This window comes from Drosophila obscura, unplaced genomic scaffold (assembly GCF_018151105.1).
Source record: "Drosophila obscura isolate BZ-5 IFL unplaced genomic scaffold, ASM1815110v1 contig_58, whole genome shotgun sequence".
In the NCBI taxonomy this organism is placed as follows: domain Eukaryota; kingdom Metazoa; phylum Arthropoda; class Insecta; order Diptera; family Drosophilidae; genus Drosophila; species Drosophila obscura.
Genome location: NW_024542848.1, coordinates 917651 through 939503, shown reverse-complemented (window position 1 = coordinate 939503; position 21853 = coordinate 917651). Strand labels below are relative to the sequence as shown.

Genomic DNA, 21853 nt, shown 5'->3' with positions numbered 1-21853 from the left:
TTCCAATAAAAATGATAGATCAAAAACAAAGAGTCATCTGGTTGAATAAATCACCTCAGTCCATACGATTTTGCCGTCCTCTAAAAATTGCGTATGTTAAAGAATCAACGTCTCTTATATTAGAAGAAAAGGAAACCTTGGACAATCAGATTAAAAACCTGAATATATACATGCATACTGATAAGTCAAACAAAATCTTTGTAAAATTCGATGGGCACCTCACACTTATCGATGGCAAGGTGTTAAATATATTAACGGGAACGAAATCCTGCCAGTCGTGTCCAATGTGTGGGGCAAAGCCCACCCAGCTTCTTAATATAACTGATTTTTATTCCAAAACGTTTGAGATGAAGCCATATACGGATCAATATGGATTAAGTTCCCTTCATGCGTGGATTCGATTTTTTGAATTCTTACTCAAATTATCTTACAGAATTGAGCTAAAAATGTGGCATGTCAAGGGAAATGACAAATTCGAATTGGCGGCACGTAAACAAAAAATTCAAACAGCGTTTTGGAAAGATATGGGTCTTCATGTAGACAAGCCGAGACAAAACGGCAGTGGCAATACTAATGATGGAAATACGGCGAGGCGGGCATTCTCCAACCCAAAACTATTGTCCTCTATATTAGGAATAGATCAAAATTTGATTCATCGCTTACACGTAATTCTGATTGCCATAAATTGTCATTACCCTATAAATTCAGAGAAATTCAAAATATTCTGTCTGGAAACTTTTACTATGTATACGGCTAACTACTTTTGGTATCCCATGTCTCCAACAGTACACAAAATTTTAGTACATGGATACATAATCATTGAAAAATCAACTGTTCCTGTTGGCTCCTTAGCAGAAAGTGCATCAGAAGCAAGACACAAACTTTTCAAGGCTGACAGAAAATATCATGCCAGAAAATGTAGCCGGGTTGACAATATGGCAGATGTTTTTCACAGAGCTATGGATTCGTCTGATCCATTACTATCGAGTCTTTGCATTAAAAAAACTAACAGGATGAGGCTACCAGCAGAGGTTGTCGATCTTTTGGATTCGCCAATCATATCCATAAGTGTTGGCAACAAAGACGGAGGTACCTCACAAAATTTGTGTGAAGACGATACAGATGAAGAATATGGTGACGATGATGGAAGTGATACCTTTGAAATAGACTTAGAGGAAGAAATACCAGACGAAATTGAAAACTAAAATAAATGAAGAAACAAATATTATAAGCTTAAATGTTTTAGTTTTTATAAAAATGCAACCAAATTTTTTTTTCAGTGCTCTAAAAGTTGTTTAATGGATCATAAATATATAGCTGAAGTTTATTATTTTTTTTTTAAGCATTGTATAAGCATGTATTGCCAAATTAATGGAAATTAAAATTTTTGACAATTATATAATTACAAATTTATTTTTACCCACTGTGCGGGTAGTCAAATTGAAAAAAAAAAAAAAATCAAAATTTTATTTTACTTCATATAACACACCGAAAAAAATTTCAAGTCAATATCTTAAAAACTAGAGTTTATGCACCAAAAACGGTCTTTTTACCCATAGTGCACTGTGCGACGCCTAATTAATTCACCTATAAGCATACTATAAGCATACCTATAAGCATAATATACAGCACCGCGGAATCTAAAAATTCCTGTCAAACTTCATATAAAAACGAGAAGGAACGTGTGAGTCGCTTCTGGGGACGCGACTCTAGTTATACCTGTCTCAGTCAGTATATACATTTTTGAACTTATGATTTTTTAGAATTTTAGAACTAAAAAAAAAGTTTACAGTTTACATTTTGTTGCTACATCTGCTATCTACATCCACAATGTATATTATACATCTAACATGTAGATTATACATGTACCATTTATATTCTACATCTCCGCTAGAGGACGCTCGCGTACATAACGGGTCTCTTGCTGGAGGAGGCGGGGGAAGCATTTGAAAATTAATATCTTCATTCTGGCTATAAGTATGATCCGATTTGATTTAGATTCATTAATCTGGTAGGTATGGACATTCTCTACGATACTGCGTTTTTAGTTTTATCGTATTGTGCCTGCAACAGATTTTCGTCCTTTGTGGAGGCACTTGTAGCAGTGTGATATCACATGAGTCTGGAAACACGATTTGGTTGCTCTAGCTCTAATAGTCTCTGGGATCTAGACGACAAACAAGACGTACGGACGGAGACACAGACATGGCTATATTGACTCGGCTTTCCTTCTCTGCGTTACATACATCCACTTTTACCACAAATCTAATATACCCCTTAACTCTTTTTTGAGTACGGCTATAAAAATAAAATTAAAATAAACTGATTTTATTTGTTTTTTATGAAATTATATTTTTGTGTTCATTATGTTCCTATTAACTAAATACGAGGGGTGCTATTTAGGTTTCTGGCCTAGGTAACTTCTAGTCATGCTAGGACCAAATGGTCAGCTGCATAAAAAAGTTGGAGTTTTAAGAATTAAAACTCTCTCTCAGGCAAAAATTTAAATTTACACATAAAAATGTCTGTGGCATGATTTTCTACGATATTTTAGGTGGATTTATAAGCCAAGATCAGATTAGATAACTTTTATTGATGAAGACAATGTAAAAAACTGAAATCGCGAATTCAACAGCGGAATTCCTTCGTTGCAGGACGAATTTCGTGCCACAAAATATCGATGCTATGCGCGAAATGATTGAGCAAGATCGTCATGTTACATACTATGAGATTAAGGTATTCTTGGGCATTAGTATGACGACCATTAATAAGATTTTCCATGATGACTTCGTGTTAAAAAAGGTGTGGTAGCGTGGAAACCCACAAAATTTAAAATTCGAAAATTTTCAAAAAATACGATCGTGGTGCTTTAAAAGATGCGTTTAACATCTTTACAGAGACGAATCATGAATTTATTAATATTAAATCGAAACAAAATCAATAATCGACGGTATGGATGTTTTAAAGCAAAAAACGCTGATTAAGGCCTGTTTTATAGATACTCTTTCTGAGTGCCAAAAGTTTTATGAAAATAGGTTCAAATGTTTCAAAAAAAGGTTTCTATTCCTGGAGAATGTTGTTAAAAATAATAAAACACTTTTTCAGACGCTTAAGTTGTCTTTTTCATAGTTAGGCCAGAAATTTAAATAGCAGCGTACGTAAAAACAATGGATTTCAAAATTTATGGTTTTAAAGACACTCGGCGCTTAATAGGTTAATAACCTCATTGGCGATTTCGATTTGTCCGCTCTGTACTTGTGCATTGACGTTATAAAAGGCACAAACATTTTTTACAATGTACTTGACACACTTTTTGATTCTTGTGTCCCACTTTCTTGTCCTGTCAGATCTGAGATTAGATCTTTGGTTTATCAAAGATTTATCCAGTCTAAAAAACTTAGAATTAAGACTTTATACAAAATTGTAAGAAGTTGGTTCTCTCTCTCGCTATGTAATAGCTCGGTCAAATTGCTCCGTTCTTAATGCTCAATGCCATAAAAATTACATATCTCGATGCAGGATTCGATTTTCACAGGACCCTAAACAGGTTTACAGCTTCGCAAATAGTAAGCGTAGAACGTCCGCACATCCATCCTCGCTATCATTTCTCAATATGTCAGCATGCAATGATCAGGCAATTGCCGATCTTTTTGCCAATTTTTTCCAAACAACCTATTCTCATGAAAGCTACTCTTGTCAGCCGTATCCATACAGTTTACCAAGGTCAAACGGCATTTTCAGCCCTTGTTAAATGAAAGCTCACTGCTTCACGATCTTCGACTAGTTAAGCCGGTGTTTTCACCAGGTCCTGACGGAGTTCCCGGCTGTGTACTCAGGTACTGTGCCGACGCTCTGTGTGGACCCCTGCTTAAACTATTCCCCCTATCCATTAACTCTTCATGCTTCCCCCCAATCTGGAAGGAATCATTTATTATTCCGCTCCATAGGAAAGGTAGCAAGTCTGATGCAAGTAATTATAGAGATATATATAAGTTATCCGCTATTCCTAAATTGTTTGACAAAATTTTAACTCCGCATTTGCAACATCTCTGCAAATCACTTATATCTCCGTCTCAGCACGGATTTATAAGGCGACGATCAACAACCACAAATTTATTAGAGTTTACCTCTTTTATCATTAACGGCTTCCAAGGTAATTTCAGTAAAGCATTCGATTCTGTAAACCATTCCCTTCTAGCACAAAAACTTGACCTTTTAGGGTTTTCGCCTAATCTTTTGAGATGGATTTCTAGCTACCTTCGTTCTAGGTCGCAAAGAGTCCTCTTCAAAAACTCCTGCTCTTCACCTATTAAGGTTACTTCTGGAGCCACTCTTTATTAATGACCTGCCTTCAGTATTAACAAACTTTCGAGTACTCATGTATGCGGATGATGTTAAATTCTGCGTCGAGTATAAGGACATCTCATTTCACTCTCGCTTGCAATCCGATCTCAATAACTTTCAGTCATGGTGTTGTTTAAATATGTTACACCTAAATGCCTCGAAATCTAAAGTAATGACATTTCATCGCTCCAGCCCCTTTTTGGCTCCTTATAGCCTCTGCGGTGGTTCTCTTGAGAGAATTACCTTGGTTGATGATCTTGGTGTTAAACTAGACCCAAAGTTGAAGTTTTCTGAACACATTTCTACCATGGTCAATAAGGCCAGGGGCGTGCTTGGGTTTATAAAGAGGTGGTTAAAGGAATTTGACGATCCCTATATAACGAAGACTCGCTATATCTCGCTTGTTCGTCTCATTTTAGAGTACGGCACCATACACAAGATGGTGCCCCCATTACAAAGTACACCAGGACCGTATAGAAGCAGTCCAGAAAAACTTTTTGCTCTGCGTGGCCTTAACTGGGATGCAGGTATGAGACTGCCATCTTACCCTCGTAGATTGCTTTTAATAAACCTTCCAACCTTGTTAGTCGCGAAAAATGCTTGGAGTGATTTTTATTCAAAACCTGATCAAGGGTGATGTAGATAGCCCTGACTTGTTGAGCCGCATAAACTTTAAGATTCATATTAGATCTACTAGAAACTTTATTCATTTGTTCCATCCACTTTGTAGATAAACCTTGCATGAACAGATTATAATATCCACCACTATGTTCCCATCATGTTTAGCTAGAATTTTCCTCGACTTTAAGTCTAATGCTCGCGATCGGTTCGGTAACACGCGTCGCGCGTCATTCGGCAGCGCTCCTTTGTCGGTTGGGTGGTAGAAGGGGCTGCGTTTCTCCCTGAGTTCCGTGCGTAAAATGCTTCGGCTTGGTTTTGCACGGGCCTCTTGATGGTGTAGTCATTGCATATCAACGTCCAGACAAAAATAAGAGTATTGGCGAACTCAGTGAAGGGGAGTTGAACGTGCGACTAAAGTCGTTAACGGATCTCGTCTCCTCATTTAACGAGCACCATAATGCCCTGGAGAGAATCGATCTCGATGAGATCGGTAGTCCATTAAGGGGTGAGTTTGACGAGTGCGTGGTCATGTTAGGGATTAGCAGTGAACAAGAGGCAGTTCATAATGATATGCTCAACAATGCGGACGGATCATATAGGGGAAGCCCCAACTACAGTCGTAGTGCAGAGTCGGCTCTGCCTGCCGGAGTTGAAGATTTTCTCAGTTCAGTGGGAGCTACTCGCTAATTCCTCGTTTTGGGGAAAGTTTTCCTCCATAATAGACAAGGATACCGATTTGACAAATATGGAGAAGCTGCAGCACCTGCGATCCTGCCTGAAAGGACCACCAGCTCTAAATACTAACTCGGCACTATTGTTCACCCACGCAAGGTATCCTATCGTGCTTCACCTCCTCAACAAACGGTTCAAACAAGTCTTTAATCTTTCAGGCGCATGTCACGGGTGTGCCCACGTAGGGCAGCATTAATTTTAATTACAAAATAAAATAAATTCAGTATCTTGCAGCTCGTCAGCCCTCATAGACAATACCCTCGCGGGTTAATGTTAAATAAATATAAAATAAAAGAAATATTCTGCATCAACACCCTCACGGGCTAATATCAAAGAAATATTACGTTAAATAAATATATTATACTAAACTGATCTAAAAACGAGAAGGAACGTGTGAGTCGCTTTTGGGGACGCGACTCTACTTATACCTGTACTCAGTCAGTAGATACATTTTTGAGCTTATGATTTTTTTAGAATTTTAGAATTTAAAAAAAATTTAAATTTTTTGCTACATCTGTTATCTACATCTACAATGTATATTATACATCTAACATGTATATTATACCTGAAACATTTAGATTCTACATAGCGAGGCAGAGTGTGCGAGCGAGAAAGAGAATGAGTAGCGGCTCTCTATCTGAAGGAGGTGGGGTGGGGGAAGCAACTGAAAATTAATTTCTCCATTCTGGCTATAAATATGATCCGATCTGATTCAGATTCGGCAGTCTGGTAGATATGGTCATTCTCTACGATACTGTGTTTTATCTTATCTTTAAAAAATGAGCCTGCCACAAATTTTCGTCCTTTGTGTGGGCGGAAGACCGGGGCGAAATTTTGAAAACACTTGTAGCAGTGTGATATCACATGAGTCTGGAAATCAAATTTGGTTGCCCTAGCTCTTATAGTCTCTGAGATCTAGGCGCTCAACAAGACGGACAGGCTGACATGGCTATACCGACTCGGCTATTGATGCTGATCAAGAATATATATACTTTATGGGGTCGGAAACGTTTCCTTCTCTGCGTTGCACACGTCCACTTTTACCACAAATACAATATACCCCTTAACTCTTTTTTGAGTACGGGTATAAAAAAAAAGATTGGCTGTTCTGCCCAGTGTGCGTCACAAAGGACGAAAGTCTGTGGCATTCATAAATTTGAAGATCCGAGAAAGCGGAAAGCGCAGTATCGTAGAGAATGACCATATCTACTGGATTGTCGAATCTGGATCAGATCGAATCTTTATGTTATTATGCGGCCACCGAAGCGACTCCCAACGTTAACTATCGTTTTAAAATTTCGAGAAGAAAAATGTGCGTTGCCAACCGAATCCGCAAAATTTTGGAGCTAAGAGATGTGAAACAATGGCGACAAATTGCCTCAGAGAGTAGCCCGGCCGACTGTTTAAGCCGTGACGAAATTGTAAACCTGCCAATTTTGGTGGCAATATGTCTGGTGACCAAGGCCATCCACTTAGAACTGTGGGGAACTTGACATCAACCGCATTTATTGATTGATGTAAGAAATGTACTCACATATAACTATAGTGATTGTGGGGCAAATTTTGTCGGCGAAAATCGAAAACTGCTAGCTGGTAAGGATCGAAAATACGATCCTCTCAATATTGATAGAGAATGGGATCAAGTGGCACCTTAACCCTTCCTTACTGACATTTTAGAAGACTTCGTACACTTACATATGAAGAGTGGTCTAGTGTCTTAGCTCGAATCGAGGCTTTAACGCGCTTTTAATGATGACCAAAATGGTAAGAAAGGAAGGCGAATTTAAAGGCCGGCGATATACTTATTCCTTAAGATGAGCGGCTGCTGCAAGCTTCTGGGTCGAATTAGGCAAGCTTACCGAGGAAAGGATGGCTTAGTTCGAATTGTCACGCTAAAATCCAACGGGGCCTGAATAAACGGCCGGTTGCAAAGCTTTGCCCTCTACTCATACAAAAAAAATTGGCTAAATACAGACATTGATCCTCCACAACAATCATAAATTGCACTTTCTCATTACAGACTTAATTTTCAATTCCATTGCCATGAAGTAAAGAAAATGGAGAGAAGAAGGATCTGGATTAGACGATTCTATTTTATGTTATGGCACCGCAGATTACGTTGCTCTCAACTTTGGAAATATGACTTATGCATGTCTTTCGTAGTTGCTCTGGACGCTACAGCGATCGACGAACCTCAACAATCCGCCCTTATACGGTTAATTCGTATGCACATTATGCTCATGTTGGGTCACGAAGACAGTTAGATTAGCATATAACTAGTACATATATAAATGGCAAGGCCCGCATTGGCGGTAATGAACGTCAAGCCGATGATGAAGTCTGCGAGAGTCAGTCAAAGAAAGCTGAACGCACCCCCTGTTCATCAACTTGTAAACTTAAACTTAACCTCAAGTCAATAAAATCATTACGTAAGTGTTATTGGGAAGGTGTATCCGTTCCTGCATACTCCAAGATAAGCACAGCGATATAAATAATATTCGGGGGGTGTTTAAAAGCTATATTTTTCTGTGTGTCAGAAATTCAATCTGTTTTACCGCAGCCTTCTCGTTTCGGGTTGTAAAGCGTAAAGACGGTTCTGGGACTGGTAAGCCGACTGGATGTCGAGAAGAGTGAATGTGCAGCAACGTTTGGTGTTTCCGGTTACACACTTTAAACCAATCGCTGCTTCGGCAATACTTGCCGCAATGCTGGTATGCCAGCATATGGTTCAGTAGTAATAGTCAGAGACAGCTCAAAACCTCTTTTCGGAAACCAGGCGGAAAACGGTGGGACTTCCGTAAAGTATGGATTTCAGAGCAGACTCGGTATTGGTAGGACTCAGTACCTCGGGAACGTCTGCTCCATGGTGCAGTAAAAACAAATATGAGAGGCAATTAATGGATGTGAAAGGCTAGGACGAAATTGAAAGGTCGAAGAAACATTAGCAATGACCTTGGAACGGGTTACGTTCAAACTTAAGAGATTGGAACCTACTACAAGGGCCCCATGCTCTTATGATGACATGTGGTTTTGCGCAAGACTTTGAGTTTAAGGTCGAGCAGAGAGCCACATATGTTTGTCTGTAAGCCGATTGAAAATACGGATGGAAAGATATCGACTCCAATCAGGACATCGAATAACATAGGATCCGCCAATGGAAGGCTCGGCAAGTCTCTCAATAAACTTTGCAAAATCGGATGCAACGGAATATTCTTTGCCAATTACGGGATAGCGTAGGCTGCGGCGTTTTATTATAGGCCCAGCTTAGTCGGAAAGAAGATGGAAAAGTGACAGAGCTTATTGGGCTGAGTTGAAATTAACTGATTAAAGTTCGAGAATGTGTCTGGATACATTGGAATGGTAATTTAATAGTGATGAAAAGACGTTCCGAAATGAACGGTGTCTCGGAGCCCTAGTCGATCAGAGCGCGGTCGCTGAAATTTGTCTCCAGGTAGCAACTATTAAAGATTGCCGTGGCAAGAAAGACCGAACTTGTGCCGGAGGCAAAACGTTGAGCTGAGTTTTGGAACAACTTGAGTATTGTGCGTTAGGTACTTGTCGATTGTAGTGAAGTCTATTGGGCCAAGCTGCGCAATTGTGTACAGATGTGAAATTTGACCCGCTGGATACTGGATTACCATGATACAATTGTGGGCATTCTCGAAGCTGATGGCTTTTTGAGTAATAGTTTAATCAGAGCTGCCTTTTTTAAAGCTTCTGGAACGACACGGGAGTGAATCGCGAATTTTTTCGAGTCCGAACGCGCAAAACAGCTGCTTTACAAAAGAAATCCAAAATCGCGGAAACTACCTGCGGATAATACCCGAAATCAATACCAGCGTTTGCTGACACCGAGTGCTAACCTGGGAAGATCAAGTCACACACTTGATTGATGGCCCTCCAGCTACCAGAGCAGCGAAGTTGAAGAAGAGCCGTCTCTCTGATGAAACGAAGCAGAGGCTGTGAGTCATCACCGACCTGCACCAGTTAGTATCCGTGGAGGACCTCACCAAGGCACTGGCGGACATCCTCCAGGGACACCCAGACCGCACTAATTAGTCTGCCGAGCAAGGACGCCGAAATGGTTCTAGGTGAGGGCAAGATCAAGGTGGGATAGACGGTATGTAGAGTCAAGGAGAGATACTCGCAGCCCAGGTGCTACAAGTGCCTGGAGATGGGGCACATTGCGCCAAACTGCAGAAGCGAAGTAGATAGAACAGGATACTGCATTCGCTGAGAAGGCAAGGGGCACCAAATAGCGGGCTGTCCAAATGAACCATCCTGATTCGTTTGCGCAAGTAAAGGTCGGGAGAAGCGAGGGCACCAAACGTAAAGCATATAATGTCCCTTCTCGAAGCAAGGTGAATTGACAAGCAAAAGGGGATGGAAGTGATTCAGCTCAACCTGCATCACTGCAGGGCCGCGCATGACCTGCTACTGCAGACGGTGAGGGAATGTGGATCGGAGCTGACTATGCTCAGCGATCAGGATCCGCAGACAGAAAGGGACGATAGAGGACCTGGAACCGGGAACCACAGACGGAAGCTTCGTCTTCACTGGTCCCTCAGTGTCGGAGGCAGAGTTCGCTACGGCCTTATCTCGACTCGGATACAACGAGGAGCCGCAGAAGGCGGAGCCACAAGTCACGGCTCCCAAAATCCAGGTCGACTCGTGTCCACTACCTGTGACGGACGAGAAGACGGAGGCTGAGACCCTACGCAAGCGGCTGTCGGGATACGGGGCATCGGCAAAATACCTTCGTGGTATAAGCAAACGACCCCCGATACGATGACCGCGAGGGAAAGGAGCCTCAGAAAGAAGCACGAGCAAAACGTGCGGAGGTACGAGCGGCACGGAGTCGCTCCTACCAGCGGAGACCAGACTGAGGACCCCAAACCGTCGACTTCAGCGACAGCATCAGCTGGCCCTCAACGTCGTTGTCTGCGAACGCGCGAGGGAGAAAGGGGAAAAAGGTGTCCTTCTGTACAGAAGGCACCGGTGGAACCGACTGGTCGAGAGCCAAGGTCCAAGCGGCAGAGGACGGACGACTCCACAAAAGCTTCCGAGCCGAAGAAGGCGAAACCAGAGGACATTCTGGCCAGCCTAGGCTGATGGCGATGGATAATGCCTGATGCGATGCTTGATCAGAACGCCAGTACCTCCATGTGCCTCACCATCGGGATGATTTGTCGCATAGAAGTTATAGTCATCGAGGTGAAAATAGTTTTTATTTTTTAGGTGAGTCTCTTATATGAGCATGGCGTCAATGTCGTGTTGAGCGAGGAACTGTAAGAGCTCTCATTTGTGCTGCGAAATGCCATTTGCATTCCAGAAACATATATTTAGACAGGCCATTTAAACAGATTTCTGTTTGATTAGGAGATCCAGGAGGAGATTTTGGTTGCGCATAAGCTCCTGCATCGTTAGTTGTATTGCTACCGTTGTGTTTGTTATAGTTTGATGCCTGATGATGCATTATTCCAGCTGTGGTTGGTTGAAGTGTCGGCTTAGAGACTGAGGCGTACGACCCGTTGTTGTAAATTAACGCCTGAGCAAAAGAAACTTCTGGAGTCGTAGTTGACGGTATATATGATAAGTTTTGTCGGACGACCGGGTTTCGAGATGCAGTTATTTGTTGGTTTAGGCGATTTTTCAATTCTTTATAGACAGTAAAACCTCTATAGTTGGCAGTATGGTTTCCCCCACAGTTGCTACATTTGTTGGCAGATGGGTCCTCCTTATTTACAAGGCAGGCCTCAGTGAGATGAACATCACCACAGGCAACGCAGACTGCCCGTAGAGTGCAATAGGTTTTCGTGTGTCCATATTCCTGGCAATTTGTGCACTGGACCGGTCCATTTCATTTGTGTGGTTCCTCAACGGTGATCCTACGGTGCAGTAGATATTGAAGCTTGTATATTGGGTGAACTTCATTTTTACTTATATGCATACTTTCAGGTGTCATTTTGTACATTGGCTGGGAAATTTTATTTATATTTATTATGTTCATAGCCATTTTGACTTTGAAGCCCTTATCGTTAAGTCCATCTATTATCTCATTGATTGGAAATGTTGGTTCGATTCCTTTGATAACACCTTGTAATCCTTTGCTACTTTTAAGTTGCTAGGTGTAGTAATTCATTTTTTCATTTTAGAGGTATTTCGCAACTGATCGATAGTTTTGTTCGTCATTGACTTGTATTTTTGTTTCATTTATGTTTATTTATGTTTATGTGCTTTAGGGTCATTATTTTCCTTTTTAAAAGTTTTTTAATGTATCGTCAAAAGTATTTAACAAAATGGGAGATAGAGGAGTTAATTACGAGAGTGAAGATGGGGATGAAACTGCGACTCTTTCATGATGCAGACTAGAGTTGGGTAAAGAGTGTTCACTTTACTGAACAAGTTCAGTTGCTCACTTTTAAGTGAGTGAACAACTCGCTCACTTTGCTCAGTTGCTCATTTGTTCACTCAGTTGTTCACTTGCTCACTCAGTTGTTCACTTGTTCAGTTGTTCACTCAGTTGTTCACTTGTTCAGTTGTTCACTCAGTTGTTCACTTGTTCAGTTGTTCCCTGTCCAGTGGTTCACTCAGTTCAATGATTTGTTTTTCAAACATTTGTTAATTTTCCCCAGTTTATTTTTGTGGTTCATTCGAAATACATACAAATAGATGTACATATGTATGAATAAGTATGTTTAGCAAAACCCCCCACCCAAATATTAAAGAATATCTGATAACAATACATAAAAGTAAGAATATTTTATTAAGAAAAAGAAAAGGCAAAAAAAAAGTTTATTCATGTATTTCAATACGGTAGGAATATTTAATAAAAAATAAAAATAAAAAATTTAGCCGTTAAGTGAACAGAATTTGTATCAAAAACGCAGTTTAAGTTCGATTTGGGATCATTTTGAGCATTTGGACGACCAAAAGGCCAAGTGTAACATCTGCAAATAGCCATATGACATTAGACTTGCTAACTGACTAGCTGAAAAAATAAAGATGGCCTTATGGGAAATGCCTTCAGTCAGAGCGAGAGAACTATATGCGTCAAGCTGGCTGTCCAGTTGAGCTGGGAGAAGCGCTGCTGCAGAATTTATCGAAAATTTTACTTTGCGGATACAATTATGCTGGCTTGGTGTCTGTGTTCTGCTGGAAAACATCATTGTGTGTCAAGTAGTGCCTTAGTTGTTCTACTAAAAGCCATTAGACGTTTCTAGAGACTGCTACGAACAATAATGTTGCATTTTGTCTCTAGTGCTATCCCTCTCTACGCAGCAAAATTGTCTAAGTCTAATGTCATATGGCTAAAAGTAATTTTGTCTTGTGTATCGCAGAGTAATCTTGAACATGAACAACTGAACAAGTGAGTGAACAGGGAACAACTGAACAAGTGAGTCAACAGGGAACAACTGAACAAGTGAGTGAACAACTGAACAAGTGAACAACTGAGTGAGCAACTGAACAACTGAGTGAACAACTGAACAAGTGAACAACTGAACAAAAATTGAGTGAACATGTTCAGTTCACTCAGTGAAGTGAACAGCTCATTTTTTTCACTCACTCATGAGCAACCCAACTCTAATGCAGACATGACTGTCAGGTAACCGCTTTTTACATGTCTGCAATAATCGCAAATTAGATAAAATGATAAATTCTCTTAAGTGACACCGTTAAACGATTTAATGAAATTTGTGAAATTCATGCAGTTTGAAGTTTTCAGCTGTAATTTATCTATTGACGAACAAATGATTGCCTATAATGGCCGCCACTTCTGCAAAATGTTTATAAAAGGGAAGCTGATCCGGTTTGGATTTGTGGGCTTTGTGTTCGGCTGAAGGCTACTTATATTCATTTATTAAATATGGTGGTGCCAATGCAGTCCCGGATCCGACATACATTGAGTATGGTTTGTGAGAAACAGTGGTTCTCAAACTGTTGTATAGCTGGAAAATCCGTTGCAACATTGCTTTGCATTCGACAACTATTTTACATCTCATAGATTGATGTCTCGACTCTCACAAATGAATTACTTTTGCTTAGGCACAGTTCGAGACAACCGAACCAACCACGCTCCACTTGTCGATATTAAAGCGTTAAAAAAAATTGAGCGTAGTTCGTTGGATTACACCAGTCAACACGATTTTTCCTCAAGGAACAAAACGAACTTTTTCTTAAAGATTTGGGGCTTAGAAATGGTTTGATGATATTTTTTTTTTTTTCTATGGCAGAACTTTTTTTTGAAGAATTTTTGAAAACTGGTATTTTTTTTTTAAGCTTTTTTCAGAGGTAGCGCTTGTTTTTTTCACATAGCTCTAGTATCTTACGTCTGGTTGTAAAGAACTTTGCTAATTTGAAAAGATAATTAAAATAGCTAGAAGTTAAGCCTAAACACTTTGTGATTACAACTTACCGTCTGGGAAATATAAAGCATTGAAATGCAAAAATGATGATTTTTGTGCGGTATTTTTTACGAAATTTTGACTTTAAAAACCCAGGAAAAGTCGAAAAAAAATTATATCTTGTGTCCTCTATTTTTTTGTGTATAGGTGCGTTAATTTGGCGTCGTTTAAGGTATCGCTCATTAAGATCTATGGAGACACTTTGGAGCTAAAATTCGTTAACCAAACCTAAAATATGGAAAAAATGAACAAAATTTCGTAAAAAATACCGCACAAAAATCATCATTTTTGCATTTCAATGCTTTATATTTCCCAGACGGTAAGCTGTAATCACAAAGTGTTTAGGCTTAACTTCTAGCTATTTTAATTATCTTTTCAAATTAGCAAAGTTCTTTACAACCAGACGTAAGATACTAGAGCTATGTGAAAAAAACAAGCGCTACCTCTAAAAATAGCTTAAAAAATAAATACAAGACTTCAAAAATTCTTCAAAAAAAAGTTCTGCCATAGAAAAAAAAACCATAATTCTTTAAAAAATTTTAAATCCCCATATCTATCAGAAAAAGTCGGTTTGGATCCTTGAGGAAAAAAAAAGTTCGATTTTGTCGAGTAGTGTTATATATTCGACAAGGCAAATGAATTGTTAATCGCCCAGTGGAACGATAACATCGTGGTTAAAATTGTATCGAACCATGAAGGAATAGAGCCAATTAACCGTGCAAAGCGATGGGATCGAAAGTCAGGGAAAGTGCAGTATATTCAAATGCCACAGATTCTGCACGCTTATAATAAGCGAATGGGCGGAGTCGATCTATTTGACAATGCCACAAATAATTATCGTATTAGAGTACGAGGCAAAAAGTGGTATTGGCCGTTGATTACAAACTCCCTGCCGCTATGGTTAACTCATGGAAGCTCCACTGTGTTCTGGACAAGCATGCAAGCACTACCGAATCCCAAGAGGTAGGAACGGATCGCCCAAAGAACCGGATAAATCCAAAAAAATTAAGTAGGATGCCACAACTTGCTTTCCGTACAAATGTAACAATATGTTTATTGCATACAAGTTCCTGAGATACAAAGGATCTCACATGCACCAAATTTAAATTCAGCTATAGCATTGAATAATATTAGAACAGACAAAACAGATCATGGCATCGTCAAACTTGAAAATCAACGTCGCTGTCTTGTTTGTCATAAGCATGCTTCATTTAAATGTTCCAAATGCGAATTTGATGTTCACAGAAAATGTTTTCGTATTCATGTTATAAGCAATAATCCATTAAATAATTTTAAATACAAATGAAATGAAAGCTTTGAAAATTAAAATGTTTTATTTTTGCAAATTTGTATATCGGTAATGACCAACAAAATTTAATATAGACCTTTTTTACCTTTATAGCATTTGTATTAAGTTTCATCAAACTTCAACAAGCGGTTTAGGTGCGGGTTTAAATGGGTTAAGTGAAGTTAAACGAAACAAAACCAAAAGCCGAGAGAACGAGCGAAAAAATATCACGAAAAAAGTGCACGTAAAAGTGAAGTTACAGAAAACCAGTAAGAGCCAAGAGATCGAGAAAAAAATAATCAATGCACATAAGTAGAGATGCACAAAACCAAGCAGTGCATTAAAGCAGGGCGACCGTTAAAAGTTTGAAACTTGTAACTTGCCACAAAGATGTCGAAAGCTGCATGAAAACGCGTTCGTAGCGACTCATCGCTCGATCTGAGAGCTGGTCGCGTCTCTAAAAATCTGTCGCCCCAACTGATCGAGCTGATTAATATCCGATTCGAAGAGCAGGCGAAGCACATCAGCTGCAGCGTTAGGTAAGCCGAAGAAAGAATTCTGCTTGAGAGGGCTGAGAAGTTTGAGACTAAGCTTAATAGTCTTTCGGACGAAGTCGAGCAACTTGAGAAACGAATGGTAGAGCTTGAAGAGAGAAACGATACTGTCCGCGCGCTATGCAGCAAGGTGGAGGAGTTAGAGGCAAAACTCCAAGCCAAAGCCAATGCAGATGCCGATGCACTCATTGCAAATGATGTGTGGGTACATGGAGTGCCTGTAATGGACGAGAACTTCAAGGCTCTCTTTAATGGCCTTTTCTACTCGTTAGGCCTCGTCCCACCACCGAAAATCAAGGAGATTTTTCGCATCAAGTCGCGGGTGCATGCACATGCACATGAGTCTGTTGTCGATCCTGTGATCATCGTTAAATTTGAAAGCAGTCGTAACACGCGAATTTGTTTGCCTTAGGAGCATGGAAGATCTCTATGCCCTGCAGAGCCTAAGCCATGATGTTGCTACTGAGGAAGCGCCACCATCCGGAGGCCCCAACAACACCAATAATTTTCGTTAGATTATCTAAGTTAATTTTCTTACTTAACATTATTTTTGAGAACCATTATCTTCTAGTAATAATCTTTGTTAGGGATCTCACTCTCTCCACATTATCTCCCCTTACTGAGAATGGATGATAGTGCACGGACACCCAGTGCGAGGAGCTATACACATTAATGCCCAAAGCCTAACTAAAAAAATTTACTAATTTAGGTATATATTTGTCCAGTCCAATGTTGATGTCATATGTGTGTCTGAAACGTGGTTTTCGTCTCATGTTAATGATATGTTAGTAGAATGTTTTCGCTATGACCTGTTTCGATCTGATCGAGATAGTCACGCAGGAGGTGTAGCCATATATGTAAGTAAACGTCTAAATGCAAAATTTGTATGTAAACACCGTAATGATAGTGTAGTCAAATGGATATTTGTCCAAGTCTCCAGTGCAATACACTCCTCAAAAATTTTAATTGGCTGTGTGTATAGACCTCAGTGGTATATAGCATATACAAATTTAATTGACTTACTATCGACATTGACACTTACTTACACACAGATGTAATACTAGCTCAACAGTAATATACTGAGGGAATATCACTTATCGGATGACATTAAAGCTACGGGATTAAAGTTAGTAAACACATCTGAACCTACCCATTTTTATAATTACTGTGATACTTTACTTGACCTATTTTTTGTAAATCATAGTCACAATGTTTCTACGTTCAGACAGCTGTCCATGCCAATGTTTTCGAAACATGACTTAATTTTCTTGACCTATTATTTTAATACAGACTTAAACGAAAACATAATAGTTTATAGAGATTTTAAAAATATTGACTATGACTTTTTAAGTGCTGACTTGAATACATGTGACTGGGACTCTATATATAACAATCCTAATATTGACTCACAATTGACTGTCCTCCAAAATAATATAATCTACCTATATAACAGATCAATACCTCTAGTGGCAAAAACTGATAAACCTCGTGGCAATCCCTGGTTCAACACGCAAATTAGAATATTAATAAAAAAACGCGACACTTCATTTCGAAAATGGAAGCGGTACAAAACAAGCCAGCATGCTGAGCAGTATAAGCTACATAGGAAGAAGGTGATACAATTAAACAACTCAGAGAAACGTAAATATTTGTTTAACAAATTGATTAAGGCAACATCAAACAAGCAGACATGGTCCTACATTAAGCAGCTGGGTATTGGTAAATCCAACAATGAACGCATCTGTGATGTTGATCCTGATGTACTCAATGAACAATTTTTAGACTGCAAAGTACCTGAAGTGACTAAAACTGACTATGTTGAGCACTTGCCCCAAAATCTATATAGAAACCGTGATGGTGTAAACTACTTTTGTGATAATGGTACCTGTGATAATAGTTTTAGTTTTTCATGTGTAACTGAGTCAGATGTCCCCGAATCAATGTTAAAAATTAATTCAAATGCCACTGGTATTGATGATATAAATCCAAAATTTATAAAATTGTTATTGCCAAAAATACTGCCCTATGTACATAACCTACTTATACAACACAGCATTGGACTCAATCAATATTTCCTGATTCTTGGAAAGTAGCAAAAATACTACCAATTCCAAAATCTGCCAACGAATACAGGCCTATCTCTATATTACCTTTTTTATCAAAAGTGTTAGAACGACTAATGGCTGGTCAGATGAAAAATTACTTGGCAGCTAATAAACTATTGACTGACAAACAGTCAGGTTTTCGTGTGGGAAGAAGCTGTACAACAGCAATAATAAACGTAGTGGAAGGTATCAGAGAAAAATTGGACAATGACAATATAACGTTCTTGACTCTTTTAGACCTTAGTAAAGCTTTTGACACGGTTAACCACGAAATTCTTTGTTTTAAACAAAGCTGATCTTCTCTTATTTGAGTAATCGGAGGCAGACTGTGTCCATTAATAATGTGTATTCGTCTTTCCTGTGTCAAGCGTGGCGTTCCTCAAGGATCTGTCCTCGGTCCATTACTATTCTCTGTGTATATTAAGGATCTTCCGAGTGTATTGACAAATTGTGAAGTACTGTATGCTGATGACGTTCTAATGTATGTTAGTCGTCCTATTAGTAGAATTAATGACTGTGTTCGTCTTTGTAATAGTGAATTAAAAGCCATAAGTCAGTGGGCAAAAATCAATGGGCTAGAATAAATAAGTCAAAATGTATAGTCATAGGTAAAAGACAGTTCAACACTGACACTCTACAAAAATGATCGATTAAAACTATCCCTATAGAATATGTAAAACGGGCCAATAATATAGGTTTTACATTTAATCAAACGTTGACATAGGATGACCACATAAGTAAATCAGTCGGAAGAACATATGGAATTCTTAGATCGCTATACATAACGAAAGATATTTTACCACTGAAAATCAAACAAACAATTGCAACAATGTACCTCACACCAGTACTTCTTTATGGTATCGAAGTCTTTAGTGACTGTAACTCCGCTAGCCAACGAAAGCTCCAAGTTGCTTTTAATAATATCGCGAGATATATTAATAATAGACTTAGAACTGACCTATTTCTGACGTAATGATTAAGATATTCGATATGCCACTTAAATCCTGGAAAAAACATAGGGTCTCGACATTATTGCAGAAAATTATATACACCAAAGAACCTTGTTACCTATACGAAAGACTTAGGTTTAGCACGTCAAGAAGGACCAGAAACATTATGACAGTTCAATACAAGTACTCCTGCACAATGCGGCAATTCTTTGTATGTTGTCCGCATTTGGAACCAACTTCCCCACGCCCTTAAGGCCATAAGCGGCGCGAAGCAATTCAAGATCGCACTGGAGGAACATCTGCGCACTGCCTAACTCTAATATTTTAAGCTTTTTAATAGTGGGGATGGATGAAGAGAGAGCGAGACCTATAGAAATGAAATTAAATATATTCTGTCAGTAAATGTTACTATGTATTCTGAATTTTTAAATGTTAAAAACTATTAGAATTGTTGTGACTAGCGCCGTAATTTATAAGTATTTACATATATGCTTGTCGCGCTAGGATGGAAAATACAAATAAATAAAACAAAAAATCTAGGTTTTGTGAGATACTTATTCCAGGCTAGGATATGCATCAGCCTGTCCAGGATGCTAAATCAAAAGTCATTTGTAATTTGCGAGGACTTTTGAAGGACGGGACTCGCCGGCTGAAAAATAATAGGATCTTTCGCTAAGAATCACAACACTTTTGGTTTTTGTTAAGTTTATGGGTTATCTTTATTCTCGCTTGTATTTTTACGCGACGTGTACGAATCGGTTTTCGTTGCCCTTTCCTCGACGTTCTCTCCTCTGAACGAAAGCTCAGTCCCCTCCAGTCCAATATCATCTGGCGCCTGCCGCAACGACGACCTGTATGACACCCTCGTCCCATCATCTACATCCTGCACCTTGGCCAGAGACTGGACTGTGGCATAGATAAAGAAAACGAGTAATGCGTAGGTGACTATGGATTTTTTGAGCAGCTTCATGGTGGAGCTATGATGTGATGTTGGCTTCTTCTCTGGTTTCAGTTAACAACTAATTGAGTTTTCTGGGGCTCCTGCTTCGCTCTGGAAGTGTGGGGAAGTGGGAATTGGAACTCCTCTCTCACTTGGCTTTGGATTCTGGAAGCATTCTTGTTGCGTTCGATTTGGCTGTGTAGCCTTTAAATTCTTCTCTGGGTCGGTTTTGTGCTAGTGCTGGTGCTCGTCCTTTGGCTAGTGCTGATTTCTCTTAATGCTGAATGCTGAGGGCTGATGCTGGGGATAGTTGATTATGACGTACGACCGCGATGTGGCACTGTGACGAAGTTGGGGCGCCGTTCCACATTTCTACTCTGCCCGCTTATCGTTACAGGTATTCCAAAATCCCCGCTGTGATTTGATTTTATTGTAGGGGTTGAGTTTATCACAAATGTTGGGCTTGACTGGCAGGGAATAAAACTTGAAGGGACCGTAGAATTTGAATGACACTATGTGGCATATTTATGCACATACATATGTATGCTTGCTCGATATATTTTAATTTTAACAGACATTTAAAACTAGCAAAAACAAAAATTAAAAGAATGCTCGATCGAACGCGCCGCGTATTGCCAAGGACTGAGACTTCGTCCGCCGTGAATATGAATGTGTATGAGAAACTTGGTAGGTCACACTCAAACACAACCGGCGGCCGGAACCCGGCTAAGCCACCCTGATTTGAGCAACCCTGATCAAGCAGAAAAAGTGCGTTTGTTTTTTGCAAAATATAATTCAAAATTAATAAAATTATTCTATGGAAATGCGAGAAAACCTTCCACAACTTTATCAGGTGGTTAACTTTATCCTAATGACAACTAACCGGTACCGTAACCGGAAGTCGAGATACCGGCCCTAAATGTATTCCAATCGGTCAAAAACTTTTATTGCTTCATAGCAAAAGAAACATTCTAAGATCTTGAGACCTTTAAAATAAGCGCCACCCTAATGTTTACATGTACATTTCTCGCGCCATTTTTAGCCAAATTTTATTTGCAAGAGATAATTGAAATATTTTTATCCCAGGATTGGTGAGATTTGAACAGCCGGACTGTGCTTCAATTTTTTTGGTCGGGGTCGCGGTCAGAGACGAAGCATAGGTGAAAAGAGAATTAAAGCCCAGAGCGCTTCCTCTGTCTAAGGGGCGTCAAGAAAATCCACGCCAAATAATTGCTGTTTGGTCCCTAATCAAAATATTGGTATTATATAGTCTTTAGTATAAGTTAAAAAGTTTATAGGTCAAATTTATGCTGCATTTATTAGCTTTTCAGAATTGAAAATTGTATTAAACTAAGTGTAACATACTCAAAATGCAAATGCTTACTTTATCAGATGGTATAGTTCGGTGCATCTTCTGTGAAGTTAACGGTGTTCCTTTTGCTTTGGCGTTGGTGCACTGACGTGAAGTAGACTCTAAGGTACCTAGAATCGTCACAGATGGTCCAGTTAATGATGGCACCGCTTCTGACGTAGTCATGGTTAGCGATAGCGAAATATTTGCGAGGTGTTGTTTTTGCTTTTCTTTATAGTGCAACGATAATTCTTTTTGCACTAAAGGGTAAGATTGACGCTGATGATGAACTGCTGCTATTGTAGCTGCAAAGTTTGTTGATGAGGACGGCAAAAGCGGTTGCAGCGGAGCAATGACAGCACTTCTCTCATCTACTGATGGAGACGTTGCCGACCCAGCGGCTCCTAATGAAACTGACGAAAATACGCTCGGGGAAACGGAAAAAGAACGGTTCACATTTTGCGATTGCAAATTTTGTTCACTGACTAAAATGGACGTTTTAGGCTGACGATTTTGCGTTGGAGTTGTGGGTGTTACAACCGATGGGGTTGACGACATAGCGG

At 39.5% G+C, this 21853-nt stretch overlaps 1 protein-coding gene across 1 annotated transcript in view; it reads right to left on the bottom strand.

Moving 5' to 3' along the window:
• Positions 1-21853, bottom strand: part of LOC111079708 (ubiquitin-like protein 3) — an 81604-nt gene that overhangs the window by 58867 nt on the left and 884 nt on the right. The window contains exon 3 of the mRNA XM_022374971.2: positions 21324-21421. Within this exon, the coding sequence (XP_022230663.2) occupies positions 21324-21350 (27 nt within the window). The 5' untranslated portion in view covers positions 21351-21421. The remainder of the gene's footprint in view (positions 1-21323; positions 21422-21853) is intronic.